Source organism: Amphibalanus amphitrite, unplaced genomic scaffold (genome assembly GCF_019059575.1).
Source record: "Amphibalanus amphitrite isolate SeventyFive unplaced genomic scaffold, NRLGWU_Aamphi_draft 000066F_arrow, whole genome shotgun sequence".
NCBI classification, from domain to species: Eukaryota; Metazoa; Arthropoda; class Thecostraca; order Balanomorpha; family Balanidae; genus Amphibalanus; species Amphibalanus amphitrite.
The window spans coordinates 1,238,195-1,260,803 of NW_024881562.1; the positions used below are offsets into that span (position 1 = coordinate 1,238,195).

At 47.6% G+C, this 22,609-nt stretch overlaps 1 protein-coding gene across 1 annotated transcript; it reads left to right on the forward strand.

Annotated features, from left to right (window-relative positions):
• Window positions 1-7,504: 7,504 nt before the first annotated feature.
• On the forward strand, window positions 7,505-21,132 carry LOC122378881 (microtubule-associated protein RP/EB family member 1-like). The gene is made up of 7 exons (XM_043360513.1): window positions 7,505-7,686; window positions 10,835-10,997; window positions 13,829-13,935; window positions 14,196-14,442; window positions 15,489-15,577; window positions 15,912-16,082; window positions 20,810-21,132. The coding sequence occupies exons 2-7, from the start codon at window positions 10,838-10,840 to the stop codon at window positions 20,873-20,875; spliced, it is 840 nt and encodes a 279-aa protein (XP_043216448.1). The 5' UTR covers window positions 7,505-7,686; window positions 10,835-10,837; the 3' UTR covers window positions 20,876-21,132.
• The last annotated feature ends 1,477 nt before the right edge of the window (window positions 21,133-22,609 follow it).

Sequence of the window (22,609 nt, forward strand, 5' to 3'; positions counted from 1 at the left end):
TGCACAATACATTATGGATGTTTTCAATGAAATGAGTGTTTTACAGAAATCAAAATAAAAGATTATCGACTGAACACAAATTCACCAGACTTCAATGGTGGTGTGTAGTGGGAAAGGCAATTCTGGTCCTAATTTTTCTCGCTCGTAGCGCTATTGGTTTGGTCGGCAGAAGGTTTGGTCTTACCTACCCTGACCGTCTTACCCCACTTTCCCCTATGTAGGTGCTACGAATATCCGGCAGGACCCCTACTGGTTGACCGTACGCTGTCCTAACCTGACCTGTCCCCACCTGGCCTAAATGGATAAAAAGACACCATCTGTGATCAAAACTAACATGATATTCATGATCAGCATCCTGAAAAGGTAGGTACCGATTTTCCCGACTTTTGGGTCATTGACCTGACCTGAAAGGTCAACCGATGACCTAAGACCTTAAAATTGGGTATCATCGGCTTCCTCTCGTGACGCGGAACACGCTCGTTTTTCCCGCGAAGCTCTAGCTCAATCAGGGGTCAAACCTATCGCATATACTTCGGTTTGTGATGTGCCATCAAAAGCGCGATCATCGACAAAATTATGATAAGTAGGTATGTGACCTTGGCCTAGCCTGGTGACCTGAGACCTGAGTTCAGGTCACCAAAATGCTTTAGTAAACGCCTATGGAATTAGTGAGGGCCACAGGGTAACCGGACAAAAGATCGTAAAGCAGAAGATCGTATGGCAGAAGATCGTAGGCAGTTGATCGTATGCAAAATATCGTAATGGATAATGATCGTACGACATAATGCTCGTATGGACAAAAGATCGTATTTGCTAAAGATCGTCAAGGAAAATGATCGTATGCCAAAAAGTCGTAATGGATAAAGATCGTACGACATAATGCTCGTATGGACAAAAGATCGTATTCGCTAAAGATCGTCAAGGAAAATGATCGTATGTCAAAAAGTCGTAATGGATAAAGATCGTACGACATAATGCTCGTATGGACAAAAGATCGTATTCGCTAAAGATCGTCAAGGAAAATGATCGTACGCCAAATGATCGTATGAGATAAAGATCGTACAGTCAAAATATGGTATTCACATGGTGCAGCCCAACTCCAGCGCATACAAAGCTTATCAATTTCTGTGTTCGCGTAGTAAGTGGCCGTCGTAAGCTCGACCATACATTGATGTTATTTCAGAGCTTAGATGGCTCAATGACAACTAAAAGCAACGCGTTGTATAGGTATGTGCCGAATAAATGAATGTATGTGCTGCCGTTTTCATGTACCTATTTGAAGTGAATACAACTAAACCCATGTTCCCCCACCCCCACCCCCCACCCCCCAACGCCTGGAAGGTTAAAATGTTGCTTAAGCGGCTGAAGTAAACGGCGTTAAAAACACTTTTTCCTTCGCAGTTCGCACTGTTACCTACATTTTCATATTGAATCGTCATCGCTTTACGAGTCATCAACAGATGTTTATCGCGTTATCACTATCGAAGTCGCAATTCTCCTAGTTATAGGATCCTAGTTTCAATCCAATCCTAGTTATAGGAGTCATTGTTATCGAAGGCCGGTTAAAGATGTCAATTGTCCATCATTGGTTCGAAATCGCCACAGTAATTACCGAATTACTGAAATGGGAACAAATTTGGCACCTCTTCTTTTTGTATTTTGCACGTGCATTGGGGGTCACTCACATACATAGATCAAGGGTATCCGACCTTTGGTAGAAGGGATGCAGTTACCCTATAAAAATTACCGCAAGACAATCGCTCAAGCCGCTGCTGAGATATGGGCCTCTCAAAATCATTACTTTTGCAAAACTGCTTGAACACCCTTGACTTCTCACGTGGCACGTGCCACGACGGCCACTGAGATGTATCAAAAGTAGTCATTTACGGGGAAGAAGGGATGGGGCTACCCAGCAAAAAAAGACCGCAGGCCAATCGGTTCAGCGGTTGCTGAGATATAAGCCTCTCAAAAGCGTTACAGGCCGGGCCGGGCCGCGAGTTACCTAAGTGTGGAACTACAAGTCGATTCTAGGGCTCTGATTGGTGACTGGTCGGGGGATGACGCTTATAGCATGACGTCACTCGCGTACTTGGCCGGACCAACGGCGCGGCGCAGGCGCGCCGAGCCAACCCAGAGGCTCTCAAACTCAATTGTACAGATCCTGCGCATTGAAGGGCGAAACTTCGGCAAGTTCGCTTGAGTTTGGAAGCCCCTGCCAGAGAACTGGAGACGGCCGGATTATTTGCTGGACAGTGGGCAGCGCAGATGGCGATTGACGGTGCCAAAAAGATGATAGGGAAAAAGGGGTTGAGACTTGAGCAGTGAATTATAAGCCTGTTGCATAGCTGAGTGGTAAATTGTGAAATACTTAAAGGAAAAGGGCCACCTTCGTGAAATATGAAGATATCGTTGTTTTTCATTTTGACATTATTATTTTTCATTTTCTTTTTAAAACTGGTGCCAGAAGTGCACAATTCGCGAAAAAGTATTTAAAACTATTTAACATATTGGTACTATATTGATACTCTCTACGGCACCTACTGTATGATGGCATAGCGATGACGTCACACTCAAGCCAATCAGCGTTCAGAAGACAGACTCGTCGGATTGTGTCAGATAAGCTGATTGGTTAAAGCTGAGCTGGTTGGAGCTGATTGGTAAAAAACCAAAGCCTCGCCGCGGGTGGCTGTATTGTCGGATAAGAACGCATTCCTGGGATAAGAACGCATTCCTGGCGCATTTTCTTTTAAAATTGCCGATAACTACGAATGGAGGCCGAAATCGGCCGTAAGGAGGTAGACAGATAGGTTTTCGGACACGGGCTACAAGATGGCTATCTCAGTTTCAATTCCCATGTTAAAGGTGGCCCTTTTCCTTTAAGGTTTGAAGAGATGCAGTGTAGTTTAGCCGACTCAGGGGCATTCTGCCGAGTTATGTAAGGCGGAAGGGTCGCAACTCGCAAGTCGTTTCTTTACATGATTGCCTTACCTAATGTTCAGTTGATAATACAGCGAGGTTGGGCATCTGCTCAATCCATTTCTTCTCTGCAATAGTGCATTCGCCACTGTAATTCATTGTAAGAGGCACTGGGCTGCGCCGCCTGTTAATTATTCCGAAACCACCAGTGAATTGTCACAGTCACTCACAACAATGCGAATCGTTCAGTCGTGCGCTGGGGGTCCGCCAAGTTTGAGTGTGCTGCAGAATGCAGACTGGACCGCCGAGAATATAACACTTCCGTCTCCCTGGGCGAGCGGCGCATTGGAGCCGAAAGAAACTGCTTCAGTTTTTTTTTGTGGGGAAGATACCCATGTTTGAAAATTATGTTCTGGAATGATGCGATAAGGAAAAGGACGGTTTCTTGATTTGAGGGCTGTGGAGAAGAAGCAGATTTTCTCATTTGCTACCCGATGCAACGCGAAACGACGCAAATGTTGCACATTGGGCTTAAGAAGTCTAATAAAAGATAAGGGACTTCGTGAATCATGCGTAACTGACCGCGACCCAGTTATTTGCCACTGCAGGTAGGTCTAGGTAGGTAGATACTCATTTGTAAACAGAGCGTTCCACCAACCCTCGCCAGAAATTCAATCAGCAGTTGCTTATCTTAAAACGTTTGAGTGCACCTAACAACCTTTAAAAATGACGTCCTCCCTTTCAATGGTTCGTTCGAAGACACAAAGCCAGAATCAGCCAAGCAATATCGGAATCCATTGCGCAGTGTGTCGACTGTCGGATGTGCCCATCCACATAGCATATAGCACACACTGCTAAATGCAGGTACGGTTCTCCAGGGTATTAGTCGTTGGTCGCTCGGCGAGCGGGAGGGCAACCAGTTCCGCCCCTGTATCGCGTGACCCCTTGCTCCGCCCAGTTACGCACGAGCGTACTCCACGCCGCGTAGTAGCGTGGGGAGGGGAGCGTTAGAATGGTGGCATGTGTAGAGGCTAGAACCGGTTTCCACCGCCATGCCACCGCCCAGCGACATGGAGCGGGGTCAGTGACCAGGGCGCAGGGAAAGGTCAGAGGTCAGCTATAACGTAGAACTTTGTGTCTCCCTCCCCTCCGCGTGTAACGACCGCACGACAGCGGCCGGCCGCCGATCAGGCTTGACATGTCAAGGTCACCCGCAGTCAACGGGCTCAGAGGGCTGGTCGAGTGTGCGTCCGTGGCTGACGACAGTCTCGACCGGTGCCGATAGACTAGCGTGGGTAATAAGTTTTTGTTCAGTGCATATGGCTGCTGGGGTGTGTCATCTTGATATGATGCTTTGTAACTTGTATGATACGCTTAAAACCTCGCTGGCAGTGGCCGAGAGGAGAGGGGGGGGGGGAGGGCGGGAAGGCGGGTGCCGCCTCCACATATTTATTTTTGTTGATAGCTGCGAGAGCTGAAATTTGGCAAGCAACCGAATCGAGGAAGCGATATGACCTCCTTGAGCCAGCCTCGTGGCCTGAGTGGCTCTGCCCTGACATGACCTGAGGTAAACACCTTAAATTGACCTCAACAAAAACAAAGCGTATAGACGCGCTTGAGCATGCAAAACTCGATGGTGCCATTGTCTTGGCTCTGTAACCACTTATGGTGAAGTTGTTAACCAAAAACCGATCCCGCGACTTGGATCACTTATACTGACCTCAGAGTTTATCGGTGGACCTGAGACATTCAACTCAGTTACCAGTTGCTGCATCTCATACGACGCACGCGCTCAGTTTTATCCGCGAGGCGCTAGCTCAATTAGGGGCAAAAAGACGGAGAGGGGTCGTAATCGCCCCCCCCCCCTCGGCCGGGGTATATGCAGAAAACCCAAAATTTGGTTGAGGGTTAAGCACTGAAGTGATATATTATGATGCGAGAAGATAAAGGTCAAAACAAGTATGCACTCGAGCGGATGTGAATAAAACTGTGTAGTTGAGGTATGCCTTTTTATTATACATTCGATTTGCTTTAGATATTGGTAAGAACAGATACAACCAAGAAGAGCGCCCCTGAAGAAAAGGTGGCGCACTTGACGGGTGCGATTTTAAGGTCTAAGGTCAGTCGGGGACCTCTAAGTTCGGATCAAGCGCTGCATGTTAGAGTTAAGAAAATGGGGGCAAAAATGCATCCCGATTTTGGCAGCATCGTCATGCTTTGTCACGGCACTCATCCACTCCCTCAGCCGAAATATCAGCTCCTTTTTGTATGAGTTCTGGCATAATCCCGCACATTATGCTGCATGTTGTTTGCCATGAAAAAAGCATGTTCAGCTACGTTCTACGCAGTGCGCACTAACCTAACCACCATCCCATCATCCACCACTAGCCACCATCCCGTTCTGTGATCCCTTCCACCCCACACGAATCAGCCGAGATACTAGTTAGTCGGGCTAGCGCTATCCTCCCCTCCCTTCCTGACTGCACAGCGCTAAAACCCAGAGCCGAGATTTCCCGAGCGCGACCTCTGACCCCACGCGGTCCGAAGGGTCGGCCGATGCCTAAGGGCGCGCCGCGCGCCGGCCACCCGGATAGCCTCTGCCGAGTCTCCCTTCCATACACCGTTTACTACGCGCTCGATTCATTCATGATTCTGTGTTTCCGCGTCCCTCTCGCTAGGTGACACCACGGATGTCATAGGCGATCCCAGGAAGACTGCGGCCAGAATGCCCCAAACGGCAGAAAATGAGGTTTTTGCTAAATGTCTCAGAAAGTATTTGTCTTACGACGATGCAATTTCACAGTGTCGTGGCAAATGTGCATACGCACAAATCGGGTTAATATTTATGCATTTGAACATTATATAGGACCAGATATGTCCGAAAAAGCAAAACCAACAAGACTTTTACTGGAGAACCGTACGCTCACCTACACATTAGGCATTCGAAGGACTTGATAGCTCATACACATGGAAGAAACGCATGAAATGTGATTAATAGCTGCAGCAGAAGTTTGGCGTCCAATGCCTCTTCGCCAAGTTAAGACCATGCCAATCTCGGCCAGTCTGCCGCCGCGCCGGCACTGGCCGTGGTGTGACGTCATCCGGCCGGCTCGGCGCTGGGTAGTTCCACACTTAGGTAACTCGCGGCCGGGCCGCTCGTACTGAGATTTTCCCGTTATATTCAAAAGACTTCGCTTCGCTCGCTGCGCTCGCTCGCTCGTAACAACACTATTCTATACGATTATTTACTTTACGAACGTAACGTTACGATCTTTTGTCGAACGATCTGTTACAACATACGATCTTTATCTTACGATCATTTTCCTACGATCTTTTTTGTACGATCCATTGCTTTACGATCAGTTTTGCTTAAGATCCTTGGTCGTACGATCTTTTGCGACATACGATATTTATCTTACGATCTTTTTCCTACGATCTTTTTCATACGATCAAATGCTTTACGATATTTTGCTTACGATCTTTTTGTCGTACGATCTTTTAAAACATACGATATTTATCTTACGATCATTTTCGTACGATCTTTTGCATACGATCAATTGCTTTACGATCTTTTGCTTACGATCTTTTTACCGTACGATCTTTTACAACATACGATCTTTATCTTACGATCATTTTCGTACGATCTTTTTCCATACGATCTTTTGTCTTACGATCTTTTGTCACGTAATCAATCAGACACCGGTTCGATGCAAGGGCTCTGGGCTCAACGCCGACTTTCAACGCTCTTGCCCCTTATCAGGAAGCCGAATGACTGTGCAGCTGCGCTCGAAACTGCAGCGACTGCAGCGTCCTCTGTAGGTACGTACCTATCTGAGTCGCATAACGCGCTAATAGATGACGCTAGCAGACCAACGGCCTTAGGCACCATTTTGCAGGCTACTTCCGAGTATTTTATGTCCTGTTTTTATCATCCAACGTCAACGCCATCTTATCACCTGACCAGCTTGCAATCATGCGATTTGAGTGTAGCTTTGGTGGAAAACTAGGACGAACTAGGTTCTTCACCGGCTCAGTTGTTTACCTAGGGCCTGTCAGTCAGGCATTTTGCAGTCTTCAGACTTTAGGTGGGGGCTGATACAACTTACCTACAACAACTTATTCTGACCACTCGTCTGCATTCCTACACCTAATAAGTGTGATTGAACTAGTATATGTAACCACCTGTATCCACTCAAAATAAATAAGATCTTCGCATCGAACATATCCGAGCCGATACTGGAAGAGACCAAAATCATGTCAGCTAAATAGGATGGCCGTGTCATGTAAGCTAAACAGATGTTCCGCAGGATGCTGCTCCTGCTTGCGAAAGAGTTGAAGCCAAGTGCTGTGACGTCTTATAATTAGATTGACGGACATTTGCATGGCTCAGTTGAAAGATGAAAATCTAACCTAATTCCTCAACGGTTGTCTAAAATGGCCAAAATGACAAATAAATAAATCTGACTTTAGTTCTACGTAAAATGCTGTTTTTTATCAACTATCTATCAATGCTTTTGCGCATCGCGACTCTGATTGGTTGAACGTTTTGGCAGCACATGCAGCAAAGAAGTCGGCTGGAAATTGTGAACAATCCTCCGAGCCTGCATTTACGATGCATTTATGATGCATATTATGTGAAGGGAGTGGCGGTTGCGGCTCTTTTTTGGTGGCGGTTGCGGATTGATTATTATTTGATAAAAAGAGCCCTTGCTTACAGTTACAGACGCCTTGTGTCTTATGATATATTTTAGGAAAACTTGAAGCTGAATTGTAAGTACTTAACGCTTTATTTGACTTTAAAACTCGAAAATCAAACGGTAAGCTGATGTACCAAAACAAAATATAATTGTGCTATCCGTGTCACATTGTTAAGATGTCACTTGCTCAGTATGTATAAATTTTTGTTAGGTTTTTGTTTATTTATTTGGTCTCACCTCTAATGGGTGCTTGTGTCTAATTCAGTAGGCGGAACTATGGTCAAGCGTACCCATTTTCGGGAACGCATTTTCGTTCCCATGTTTGGGAACGATAAACCCAAATATGGGAACGCCATGTAGGCATTATTTAAAACAAGAAAAAGAACCGTTAAATGACGTCCAAAAAATATAAAACGATCGTGAACCGCCTGATATTTGTCTCAATATTGTTGGGAAAGAGTTTGATATTGTAAGGCCCATCGTAGTTTCAAATCGTTCCCCTATTTCTAAAGCAGTCCATCATCCGGGCCGCGAGCCCAAATTTGGGAACGCTCTCGTACACTGGCGCTGCAAGCGTTCCTTATTATGGGAACGGCGTACCCAAAATTGGGAACGATTTCACCGACGCCTTTCAGGGGCTCTTTTCATTAACAAGCATCACGTCCAACGCCGCAAATTATTGTTAACGCAACAATCATCAGATGACCTTTCCGGCAAGACCGTCGCATGTTTCGCCCGGTCTTCTGCGCTTTTATTCCCGTCGATCTCGCAGCGGGCACGCCCCCCTCTGCAGGATACGTAATTCACAACGCTCAGCGATGTTCAACAAGGTCTTCCATACCTATATCCACCGTCCGCGCCGAGGGTGGAGACATGTCAAGCATCTGTCTGTTTATCACCGATAGTTGACGAGCACAAGGAAGTATCCAAAAATGGGAACGCTGAATATGTTACACCCTCAAAACACCTAGTCCCAATGAAAATCTAGTTTTTTCCTTTCTTGATGAGTGTAAGTGGCAAAAGGCCTGGTAGGATGGGCACGAGGAATGATCGAAATCAGCATAAAAACTATAAATAAGCCACACAGAGCGACCTATATAAGAGAAATTCCCCCAAAACGATCACGCTTAGAAACACGGAAGACAAAAACCACGCTCATGACGCTCCTTATAAAACAACTCTAAACAGCTAGCATCCAAAAAAAATATATCTTTCTGGGATGATAAAATACAGCTGAATAATTTTAAACCACTGAAACTGAGTTTACAACAGTAGTTCGGTAAAATCACTGACGTTCCATGCGGTCGTGCGCCCCGACACCAAATGTCACCAATATTACCCCCGGACTGTCCGCGTGTTCGCTTGCATATGTCAGCATCTGGTGTCGCTAGTATGAAACTTCATAACCAGGCGAAAATTATTATACTTGACCTCAAAATGTAAAAAACGCTTCATTTTCCTTAAAATTGCAAGTTAAATGTAGTATAACCCATGTTTTCACCATTCCGTCATTTCAAAAAATCATTAAAAATATCATTCGACGGTCAATTTCCTTGTGCAACGGTCAGATTAAAGATAATTTTATAGAGACTTAGTAGATACTTAAATTAGCGTGCACTTTTTTGAGACGTGATGCACTAATGAGTTTTAGTGGGCGAACGGCCGAAAAATTACCTTCCGTTCCCATAAATGGGAACGCCCGTTCCCATATTTGGGAACTCCGTTCCCAAAAATGGGAACGTTCCTATATTTGGGTACTCATGACCATAGTTCCACCTACTGAATTACTGGAGTGCTCCTGCTCCTCCTGGTCCTCAATCCCTTATTCCCCCCTAGGTTCCGGTTAAAGTGACAATCTTCCCCACTCTTGGTGACACAGCAGTAGCGGCGGAACACCTTCAATTAAGGGGGGCACTGCCAACTTTTGGTTCCATTCTTTCCATGCAACAGTCAACACCCATAGAGCTAATGTTAATGCCAAAATTCAATGGGGGCACTGTGCCCCGGTGCCCTCCCCATTCCGCCGCCCATGTGACACAGCCTGGAACAATTCTTCTGTGGATCGGGTGGAACTGGGGATTGAATCCAGAACCTTCCACCCCACAGGTTGTGGGATGACGCTCTAACTGAATGTCCCACCGGGGCAGCTTATCTACTATTTTTTTTAAGCCACACACAAAAGGCTAGGATTTATTTGTTAATTTTCAATGCAAATCACTATTTATGTTAAAGACAATAAAGCTTTGCCATTGGATGATACACAGCTAATATTGTGAATATTATCCTTATCCCATAAAAATGATCCTTAAGTTTTAGAGTTCATTGGCTGGTCCAAGTTGATAGCAGATTCAGAGGGGCATTTGGGGAATTTGCCCCCATGCAGTGCACTAAAACTGTTGTTCTCTCTCCAATGCTGTCCATTTTTGGTTGTTTTCCCATCAAAGAATTAATGTAATAAACTTGATAAAACAGTGCTGAAAAAATATGAATAAGTTGTTTATAAGAAGGCGATATTTAAAGTTCTGGAAATCTGATGTTTTTAGCACATTTAGGCAGAAGACATTCCCCCAGCAGAGTCAAGTTAGACTTTTCTGGATCTGGGGCTGGTATTCTGCCCTGGTAGATATCCATGAGACAAATCAGTATCTAATCTGATGATGGAATAACAGAAGTATTAGTCATTGTGATGTCATATTCAAAATACCAAACCAAAGTATTTCACTTTTGCTAGGCTACCTAGTACCTACATTTCCTGACATAAATGTGAAGCTCATGAGATGCAGTTATTGAAACCTTGCTTGTCACCTGGATTTAGCTGATCAGGCTGGTTCACTGGTCATTTTTTAAAAGGAGGTATTATTTAACTTGCTGAAACTGTTACCTTTTTGCTTACAAGTTACGCTCTCACAGTTTTGCATTGCATTAAGAACCCTGTGGCAGTAAGGAGATATATTCATTTTGTTAAATGCTCCTAAATTTTCATAACTATTAAGAATGATGCCCGTTGCCCAATGCCCATACACTTGGATAAATGCAACCAGCAACACTGTATTTTTGCTCTTAGTTGGCTCTTACGATAATTATGTGTGCTGTGCAATATTTATGTCCTCTTCACAGATGTTTTCTCATGGGCGCCTATGACCACAACGTTTGTATCATACCCCGAACCCTCATCATCATCCTCATCATCATCGATGTGTTCTCATTCTCTCTGCCTGCAGAGTATGGCTGTGAACGTGTACTCGACCGGCGTGACGTCGGACAATATGAGCCGGCATGATATGCTGGCCTGGGTGAACGGCTGCCTCCAGGCCAACTACGGCAAAATTGAGGAGCTCTGCAACGGGGCAGCATATTGCCAATTCATGGACATGATGTTTCCCGGTGAGTAGCGGCAGCGGACGCTGTGGGGTGTGGCCTGCATGGTGACGTGGTGTCCCCCTGACAAACAAAGGCTGGGGGATATTGGAACTACCGGAAAAGGCTCAGTAAGGGATATGATAAGCTGCTGGGTGTGATACGTTACAGTCGATTCAACAATGGATGCTCAAGCGTGTATTTATTTGGAAAAATGCTCAAACTAGGAGCAATACAGTAAGTTTAGATATTCGCAATGTGACTTGAGGTAGCTGTACTAGCGGTCGTGACGAGGGGAGGGGGAGTGGGGGGGGGGGGGGGGTCGAGCAAGCTTTCGTGAAATATTGTTTCCCGTTAGTTTTTAATAGAGCAAAGCCTGCTTAACACTGCACGCCTATTGGCCAAACCATGCAATTTCATCCAGTACTGCCAGATTCATCAATCTCCCCCTGTGCGGTTGGTCCTAGATCGGGCTGGGTTCTGAGGCCAGCAGTTGTGCCGTTATCAGTCATGGGTCGATGGCATTCAAAGCTCACTTTGTCCTACTGCGTGCGTGAAGGGAGAGGGGAAGCTCCCCGTCTATCCGAGTCGCAGAGCGCTCGCTGACCACCACCAGGTGTTGGTTGGGCGGCTGTCGGAGAGCCACAGAGAGCTATCTCCGACATCTCTGGTCAGCGCCGCCCCAGACTGCTGTCACGCCGGTGCGCCGCTGCCGCCGTATCGGCCCATCGATTTGACGGAGGGCGGTACTGTTTTGGAGAGGATCACGAGCGCGGAGGCCATATTTGGTATCGGGTTGTTCTCTGTAGTAAGGTTCCCGGAAAATCACCCGGTAGTTGCGTTTCTTGCATTGAGTGCCGTTTACGTACGTATCGTAAGCTGATCTGTAATCCCTCGTCATACCGTTCAGCATCCCATGCTCATTTCTCAGGCACTTTGTCGAGTGCCACGTAGCTTCGTTGCCGTTTTTGCTGTGCCGTCCTGTGCCCTGCGGTTTTCTGCCCTGCCCTGCCATACGGTCTTCACTCCGTGGTCCCGCGATGTATTGTCATCGCGGTCCGCTAGTTGTGCGTCATTCTTTGGTCGGCTGGGCGGCGGGGCGGCTGTTTACCGGTCTGTTGACCCGAGATTCAGCACAGTCAGCGCACCTCCCTCACTTCCTCCTCCCTCTCTCCCCTGTGCCTCTCTCCCCGACTGTGGCAGCAGAGCCGTACCGTGAGAATCATGACTCATTGACTCAGCCTATCGGTACATACTGCAGAACCGCACTGAATACAACAGCTGACCAATGAATGATCAGCTGTTGCTCGGACGGAATGCGGTACCTCTGAAATGGTATCGACTATCGATTCTTGGAAGAGTTTCGTTTTTTCTCTCTCATAGAATAAATTGTGCATTTTTATGCGACCCTGTGCCCATAAAGGCACACAGCGATGACGTATTAAAATCTACCCGCCATGTTGCGCCATTTGTTCTGGAAGTATCTTCAAACTGGTCAAACTTGACGAAATGAGAAATTGAATAACCGCCCTTCCCGTCGTCTTCTTGACCAGTTAGTCCAATCAATTTGATTGGTGTCGTGATTGACGGTAATTGCATTGAAAATAGCCGTTGATCGTGTAAACTTCGACCACCTTCACCTTGGAGCTTTTGGAAATCAATCATTTCCAAGCCCCATGTCATAAATGGAGGTGACGTGCGAGTCGCTCTCTGTCGCCTGCTCTACAGCCCTCTTGTGTCCGTTCTCCCCGATACCAGCCTTTCTGCCAGTCTGAGTGGGCAGCGGTCATTCGTGGAATTCCGACCCTATATTGATCTCTGCCACAGTGCCATGCCACTTAACCCCGCTCCGAGTGCTGATGTCTGATGGTTCCGGTCTGCCGGCCGCCTTCAGTGCAGACCCCTGGTCCAGGCTATGAATGGGAGGGAGGGGAAGGCCACGGCCTCGGTTGAGCTGCAGACCGTCCGTCTGGGGTGGCTCGGACTATGGTGGGCGTGGCCCGAGTCGCTGCAGTGCTCGTCTGGCCGGGTGGGCGGGGATGACGTCACATTTGGTGCAGAGCTGCGAGGGGCGTGGCCGCTTGGTCGGCTGAATGGGCGTGGTCACGCTGCACGGGGCAGCTTCTGGAGGGCGTTGTCGGAGATCATGCGGCCCCGGGCTGATCCTCAGTCTCCAGCTGTGGCTCCGGCTGCCGGTTTCCCGGCTCGTTTGACCTTTGTGAGCCGGTCTGGACACATCATCGCGACAGCTGGCGGCTATTTCGTTACTTCATTAGCGAATGGAACGCGGTTTCTGCACCGAGCCTCATGTATGCTGTTCTACATGGTCGCTGGGCTGCATGGGGGTGGGCGGAGGTAGTCATGCTAAGGGCGAAATAGGGAGCCGACGTCTAAAAATGAGCTCTGGGTGGGAACGGAGCCGGGCTTCTCAGGAGTCAGGACCGAGGCTTGGGCGACTCGGCACCTTGAGGTCACGGCTCAGTACTGGTACAGGAGGGCGATAGTGTAAGTGATCGGGACGAAATAGATAGGGATTCGGTAGTTGCGCAGTGCGCTGAGCAGTTTGATACGAGTGGATTGTGCGGCTACCGCTGGTGGGCGGGTGTTTTCTATCACTATCGATACGGATTGACCGAGATAGGCGACCGATGGTGGGGGTATGGGTAGTGGGGACTGCAGCTTTGGCACTAGCAGTGCGGATGAATGACGTCACGCCGATTTCAATACGTATATTTGGGAGATTTACTTTTACTGGTATTTACATTCAGTAATGCTCTCTTACAAATATGAGTATCTGTTGAGATCCCGTTTAAACAACCGTGTCGCATTCTGAAATCTAACACAATGTTTTATTCCAGGTTCTGTACTTGTTAAAAAGATCAAGTTCGCTACAAAACTAGAACATGAATATATACACAACTTCAAGATTCTACAAGCTTCGTTTAAAAAGATGAATGTCGATAAGGTAAGTGTTTTTAAAATGAATGCATACTTGTTCCAACTTTTTTCTTCATTCCCCAATAACAATAGGCTCGTACTTTCAGTTAGTGACATTTAGTGTAAATTAGGCTCGCAAAGCTCTACGTCTTTTTTCATTCGATGACTAATTCAATTAAAGCACACTTACACGCTGTAGCAATGCTAAACAGGATATCTAATTAGCTAGATGCCACCGTTTCAATCCGCGCAATCATGATCTCTTTACCTCCCGTTTCCTCCCCACAGATCATCCCCGTGGACAAGCTGGTCAAGGGCAAGTTCCAGGACAACTTCGAGTTCCTGCAGTGGTTCAAGCGGTTCTTCGACGCCAACTACGACGGAACCGAGTACGACGCGCTCGAGGCACGCGGCGGGGAGGCCATGGGCGGTGCCGGCGTGGCGTCTCGACTGGGCGGGGGAGGCGCCGCGCCGGCCAAGCGGATCGGCATGGCGCGGCCGGCGCCGCGGGCCGCCGCACCGCGCCCTGCACCCGGTGAGCGAGGGGGGGGGGAGCGTGTCAGGACAATGACAGACTAGGCTGAAGAGGATATATGCTTGATGATTCAATGCTAGAGTAGAATATTAGTCTACACGTGCTGGCGAGTGTGAAGCTCCAAGTCACTGGTTCTGGCGACGCTTGCACAACCGCCGTCTGTTGTCCCTACCCACGCCATTCGGTGATGAGTTATTGCTGGGAAGTCGTTATGTCAATAGCTGGGCTCTACCCACGTCCATTATTCCTTGTGACGCATGGGTCGTCCACCCTCCGTCGGTGCGGGCACGTTTGGCGACCCCTGACCAACGAATCGATCCTTGTACACGTGTCTAGTGTCTGTCGCAGTCCTGGACAGGCTCTCACCACCCGAGGACAGACATCCCGCTCCTCCTCACACTCACACTAGATGTGATACGTGTCAGAGTAGGCCGGTATGGGACCGGTGACTGCCTCTCAGCTGAAATGACGCTGAATCACTGGAACGATGAGCAGTGTCGCTGACTCAGTCACCCCTCTTCCCGTCCCACCCCACCCCCTCCGTCTGCCTGAGGTGGAGGAAGATAGCCTCCCCCCCCCCTATTGCCTCTGTGCTGGTCAACATGCGAGCATATCGGACATTTATCAAATATTTGAGATACATTAAGGTTAGATTAGTTGGATAGATATGTATGCTGAATATGAACCCATTTGGATATGCGTTATTGCAAATGTTTAGTGTTACTGATAGTCCTCTTGATGTCTCTGCATTTCACTAGTCTTGCGTAATAATGTGGGTTGGAGGCATATCTCTGAATCGTGACCATGTATTTGTTAAAAAAGCTCACTTCTATTCGGCTTACTTCGTAGCTTAGTTACGACCACATGAAGGAACAGCACATCTCATGTTGATCCGTAATCTGTTATTGTTTTGTCATCGCTCAGCAATACTGATGAGCCTATCAGCTGCAGCAGATGACGCTGCGCTCCCCGGGTCACAACCTCATATCTATGACATCATTGTGACATGCCCTGACACCGTGTCTGTATGCGTGTGTGTGTTTTAGCGGCCAGCAGGGCGGCGCCGGCGGCGAGAGCAGCGCCCCGCGCGGCGGCTGCCGCAAAGCCAACTGCGCCCGATCACCGCCAGGCGGAGGTAGGAAGTGGGATTGGGGACGGAGGGACAGGGGTCTGTCGGCGGGTCAGAGGGGTTGGGAGGAAGTGGAACAGAGGAGTGCATGGGTCGGTCTGTCCTGGTGTAGCTGCCTGAAATGCGTGTCAATGATGATGGGTTCAGAGTGAGATTAAATGAGTGAGATTCTGAAGGCGCTGTCAGAGAGCCGTGAGATGGAGACAGTGGGATTCACTGGGAATCGGTCCGGCATCATCCAGATCTGCACAGTGCATTATGGCACGACCTCTCCCGTGGCCTAACCTGACCTGAGATATTCTACGTGTGACCTGACCTGGCCTGACTATGTAACTTGCAGTTGGACGAGCTGAACCTGCAGATGGCCGACATGCGACTCAGCGTGGAGGGTCTGGAGAAGGAGCGCGACTTCTACTTCGGCAAGCTGCGTGACATCGAGGTCATTTGCCAGGAGGACGAGTCAGACAACAAGATGATCCAAAGGATCTTGGACATTCTCTATGCCACAGAGGTGAGACATGTGTTATAAACAATGATGTGTGAACTTACTCTACATATAGTAAGACATGGCGACAGCCGAAACGGTGCGGCACTTTGTGATTGGAAGTGGGATTTTTAAACGACATGTTAGGAATTGACCCAGGGAACTAATTTGGTGAATGTTGACACTTGACATTCATATATATATATATATATATATATATATATATATATATATATATATATATATATATATATATATATATATATATATATATATATATATATATATATATATATATATATATATATATATATATATATATATATATATATATATATATATATATACACAACATTAGACTGACAAGAGAACACCTGGTAGAAAACACGTCGATCATCCACTCCAACCGTGACCCCAGACGCGTAGAGATCACAGAGGCCATACACATCAGAGACCACACACCAAGCATCAATGAACAGAAAAACGCACGCCTAGAAAAACTGGCTCTCTGGGGTACAATGCAGCACACATCACACCCACAAACACGCAGAACAACACCAACACAAGCTACCCAACCCGACTAGCGCTATGTGTGACGTGATCATATTTACTGTTGTAGTATAGCGCGCTGAAACTGAAAGTGTTATTTATGATTTTACTCGTGACCTGTATATTGTTTTTCAAACGTGTCCATGTACGCATTATTTGAACGAGTGTCTCACAGTGTACTTGAAAATGAATGTATAATACATTCGAAACGCGTCGAACTTTAACGAATATTTTTACATGAACTTTGCCGATCTGATACATCGTATTGACGAAAACAGCAAGAAAATAGTCAATAAGATCATAAAAACACAAACAAAGCTTTCGAAATGTGAAAGTGCTATTACGTTTAATGGTCTTTGTCTAAAAGAAGATTTATTGCCGAAGTTTACAAACATAATATATATATATATATATATATATATATATATATATATATATATATATATATATATATATATATATATATATATATATATATATATATATATATATATATATATATATATATATATATATATATATATATATATATATATATAGACTTTGGTTCGAAGTGAGACATTGGGCGACCCAGGAGACTCAATGTCCCCAGTACAGGTATTGATGAGATGGGTTAAGGCCGAAATAGACACTTAGGAGGAAATTTCGCATGTGAGGGCCTATTAAATACTTAAGCTCTCGCTGGCATCAGTCGCACGCGTGGAGATACGCTCCATTGATGCGAGCGATAGGTAGGTATCTTATGTATTTGAACGGACTCTCGCGTACGATTTTCTGCCAGAAGAGCCTGTTTCAGCCTTTGGCATTAGCGGAAAGTTTTGTCTTCGCAGCCACTTGCTACGCTTTGTGAGCAAGGGGAAGGCAGCTATTGTCAGCTTCCTTCGGAAGCTGACAATAGGCTCACGCGAATCCACGCGTTTGGTAGCGCCCTGGCTGAGACAATATTTATTCAGGTGTTTCGCAGTTTTTCTATGACGGGTATTGAAAGGCCAGAGTCGCAGGTGCCCTGAGTTGTGAGAAATGCTAAATAAGAACGCAGCGCGCGTTCACAAGTGGCACCGTGTGTGTGTGCCTGTGAGTCTTTTCTGGGAAAGTAGAGCATCAGTGGTAAGAGACGGGCCGGGCCGGCAGGACGGCGTTGGAACTGCAATGGCTCTCCCTAGGGCGCCCAATGGCCGCCCGCCTTTCAGTCTCCTCCGCTTTCCGTCTCCTTGGAGAGCGGCCTTACAATTTGCCGCTAATTAAGACACCTGAGACGCTCAGTGAGCGCTCGGGCTTATGAAGATGGTAGTGTGTGAGGCTTCCTGGGCTGGCAGCTAACTGAACTTCAGTCGTTAAGTGCATTTGATGATATATTATTAAACACACGAGCAAAGGTTGCGACGAATAGTTGTCGGAATTATATTTGAATTAACCTGTCCCTGGTGTAGTTGTACTGTACAGTGTACCTTGCGGTTCGGTCTCTGGCAACCTCTCGGTTAGTTATTAGCCACAATATGATTTTGGGATCTAGCATTTATCTAAAAGGAAACTTTGATTTCAAAGTATCAGGCTATTTGGAACGCGAGTTTCGAAACATTTTGCAGAAGACCGTTAACTCTTCATAGAAAGTTTTGTTTATGATAATGTTTGTTTATATTTATTGAAAAAGCACCAACAGGCAGCATGCCCAATAGTACTCGAGACCCAATAGTGTTCATGCAGTCAAATTTGTGCTGGGATTAGGACAGTCTGCACCCCCCCCCCCCCCCGCGTCGTCCCGCCGTCTGCCCCGCCCGCTCCAGTCCAGTTCGCTATATAAGGGTCAGTTGACAGCAGTAACGAGCTACTCGGCCACGACCTAATGGCCCCATTAGAGCGTAAGTCGGCCGCTATCGCCCATATTCCAGCTAATAAGCAGACAGGCTCTCAAGAGGCCATTGTTACCGGCAAATAGCAAACGCCGCCCTATGGCAGTTGCCGAGAATGCCAGACTTCGGCTACATTCTGCTTTTCATTATTAATATCGGGGCAGAGCAGCAGCTCATTGACACGGTCTCTGAGAAAAGTGCTTAGTGCAAATTGCAACTTCAGTCTTGTTCTGAATGCCAAGTCCATCCAATGATAATTTCAGATGTCGTTGTGACAAATTGCACTAGGTTTTCACTTGTACTTCAAAGCAAAGCGATCTAGACAATTTAACTAACTTGATTTCGCTGCTTCGGACCCGATGAGTTGGATCTAGTTACTATTTTGTCTTCACATCAACGTTTTCGAATGAAAGTTAATGAAATACCTATCGATTTCAGTACAGTTCTCGAGATGGGCGTCTCCCTCGAATCCTACAGTCGGGACCGTCTTGCTCGAATGCGCCGGTGAATGTTGCTGTTGACCCACGCCAGCCTGTGTTAGCGTCACGTGATTCACCGGAAAATCGATGGCAGCTAACGAGCGTCGGTCACGTGATTTGACAAACAGCTGGCTGGCCTACTCTTTGACCGGCAGTGCACTGCTGAAATGTCTGGCTGCATTCACTGACCTCGCGGCACAATTTTAGGCTGCAGGTGTTCGATGCATGCAGGTGTTCTTGTGCAGAACAGATGCATCATTCTCTTCTTTTTTTTCTCTCTTGTTTGTTAGTGAGGTTCAAGTGTGCGTTCAGCGTTGACACCTTTACGTTGCCACCTCTGTGGAGACTATCAATTATATCATCGGAGTACTTTCCCAGCACCGTAGGAAATATGCTGGTTTTGGCGTAACCTTGGATGTCGGGTTCACATGTGTATTCATGTGTATCAGTTGCTGTCATTGTTTCTTGTGATCGTATTTATTGCTTGTTCATCCTTTTATGTGTTAACCACTTTCGTCCGTTTGTTTTAACTATACAGTATCGCTGTGTTGTCCCTCTTTCTGACCCGTGTGCCCCGTCTAACGCCCTCCGTCTGGCCCGTTTGCTCCGTTTAACCCTCGCCCCGTTGGGGGGGGGGGGCCATTTTGGCCCCCCCCCCCCTGTGGTTTTTCCTGAATAGCAAGAAAACGGCGGCGCGCAGCGCCGCCAAATTTTCAGTACCTTCCCGGGCATCAATTTGACACCTTCACACCAAATTTCAAGTCTTAGGTCACCTTAGGTCAGGAGTTATTGAGGTCAAACTGAGGTCATGTTCGAGCAAAAATGAGCAAAAAACATGCAATCTTGAAACGCTCACCAAATCTACAGTTATCAAGCAATTTCAAAGTTCTTTATATGGTCTAGTAGACAAAAAGCAGCGCTACAAAACTGCTATCTCGGATTTTCAAAATTTTTGGTTTTTGACCAAAAAAAATTCAAAAAATTAATTTTTTTAGAAAAACTTTGAAAAAAATCCAAAAATTTTCTGAATTTCGAAAAAAACCGGAATATATGTGATAGTCCCAGCGCTCTTCTATATACATACCAAATTTCAGATCGATATCTCGTTTTTTGGCCAAGTTATAGCGAAAAAACTGTTCAAAAATGATGACGTCAAATTTTTGAACTTAATTTTTAGCAATTCTAGACCACGTACGGCAAAACAAAGACCACCATTGAACTCCCCGTGACGAGCTGCATCGATTCGATACCCATTTTATGCAAAAATATTAACTTTGAAATTTGACCTAATTTGACCTGACCTTGACCTGACCTTGACTTGACCTTGACCAAAACGTGATCTAAGCTGGCCCCAAAGGCTGCCTGACCCATATAATCGCATTTGTCATGGAAAATGGACCATAAAGCATGTATCACACGACACTTTCATATTGTGACCCCCCCCCCCCCCGTGACCTGACCTCTGTGACCTGACCTGGTATCAGTGACCTCAAATAGCAAAATATGTGTTTGAAGAACATTTCCCCATCGATGATTTTCAATGAAATGCATTTTACTCGATTTTACAACGCATTTCTTGAAGTGCCTGTAAACGGTGAAAATTGGACCTTTGACCTGACCTGTGACGTCATCGGTTTGACCTAGGTCAATAAAATTGGGTCACAAGGTAGTTCCCCGTTGGGGCTATCCAACGCCGTTTACCGCTTGTCGCTATGTTGCGTGGTTCTCGAGATCTTAGGGGGGGGGCCAAAATGGCCCCCCCCCCCAACCGGGCGCGTTGCTCGGCAGAGCCCAACGGGGCGCGGGTTAACGCCCTCCGTGTGCCCTGTTTAACGCCCTCCGTGCGCCCTGTTTAACGCCCCTCGTCTGCCGCCAGGACGGGTTCGCGGTGCCGGACGAAGAAGAGGGCGTCCCGCCGCCGCCCGAAGAGGAGGAATACTAACGCGTCGTGCGCATAAGCCTGCGATCAACGGGCGCCGGTGCGGGCCGCGCGGGCCGGCCGGGGCATGTGGAGGGGGTGGGGGCTGGCCACTCACTGATTGACCGCCGCGGGGCGAGAGGGGCTGATCTGCTTTTAACCGTACTACTGTCGGACACCTGGCGGCCGAGGGCCGGGGCGGCGCGGGCCGAATCCGCCGCCGCACCCGCCCGAGCGGCTGGCCTGACGTGTCCTGTGGTGAAATAAACAAGCGCCTTGTTTCTGTGTGATTGGAGTTATCTGTAAGTAGCTGGAGAGTCAGCAGCTCTCGAGAAAATCTGAGAATGAGGCGACACATTTGAGGATGCGACGATTCTGCAATCAGGGATATCTGTAAGAGTGTGTTTGGGTCTCTAAGAGTTCGGAGAATGAGCGGCACTCGAGCTGATCTTCGAGCGGTATGTCTGTTGGGATAGGACTGTTGTGGGCACTGGCCGTATAAGATAAATTAATTTCTTTAACCTCTGACGAGGCTGCGGGCCGTGCGAACAACGTCTGGCATAAATGGATACTTTGTGGCAGGTGTGCGTAGCATTGGCAAGGTCAGACGCCCACGGGTCAGAATTCACCACTGTTGGTGGAGAGGCAACTGCGTCCCCGCGGACTGGGCTGCCTCCCTATCAAAGGGAGCTCCCAATGCTGTCTGGCTTCCTTCAGTTGGAGGAAGAACCACGGTCTTGATAGGACGTCCAGCCCCGTTGGCCCTCACTCCCTGCCGTCCCCAAGAAGGCGGTAATCCTCAGTGCCCAGTCGCTGTTCCCATCACCGATCGACCGTCCTCTCCCGCTCAGAGCATCACTAATTCAGCGGGAGAGCAGGGCCGCATCCAGGGCCGCGACTGACGCCCCGTTTCAGTGACGTCACTGGGAGACAGTGACGTCACCAGGGGAGGAGCGCCAGACGTCGGTGACAATGAGAGATCAATTGCAGGAGACGACACAGCTCGTGTTCAAACGGCTCGAAATAGATCTACTCTGCCATGTGGCGTGATTGAGAGGTGTATTCAAAGGATAGGCCGCATATTTCGTCAGCCTTCATGGCAGCAAGAATAGGATTAGGATCCCAAAGGGTGGGCGGTCGGAACTCGGAACATCATAAGATCATGTGCAAGAACGTTCTAAGAACCAGGTACACATAATGCGCTAAAGTTTAGGAGAGGTCGGACTCCGGCCTACGGGCTCAAGCCATGGAGTGATGATACCTACCATAAAAAATTAAATGGTTATTGGGTATAGTTGCATTGTGAGGGCTGGGACGATAGTGACAGAGGGAAGCGACCGGGAGTCGTTTCCTGTTTTCAGTTTCCTGCTCACCTTCCCTCAAAACTTATTATCAAACCCATTGCATTTCCGTTCAAGACTGGAGCTGGAGCTTGGAAGCTGCACCGGACGCGACGTAGCTCGACGCTCCCCTTCCCCCCACCCTTCCCCGGACACCGACCTCTGTACCACACCCCACCGGTCCCCCGGCGCGGCGGATGGACGCTGCTGTAACGGCACTCTGGCTGCGGTCGGTGACGGCGGTGTCGGGTGTCCCCAGGTGGGCCCCGGGCCTTCACCACAGCCCCGGGTCGGCTGTCGACCGGTGTGGCCATGCGACTGGAGGGCGGTCACCAAAAGGAAATTCTCGTCGTCAGGAGCTTGCTGCTGGTCGGTTCTCTGGATGGAGTCGTCGTGCACGGATGAGCTCGCACAGCGA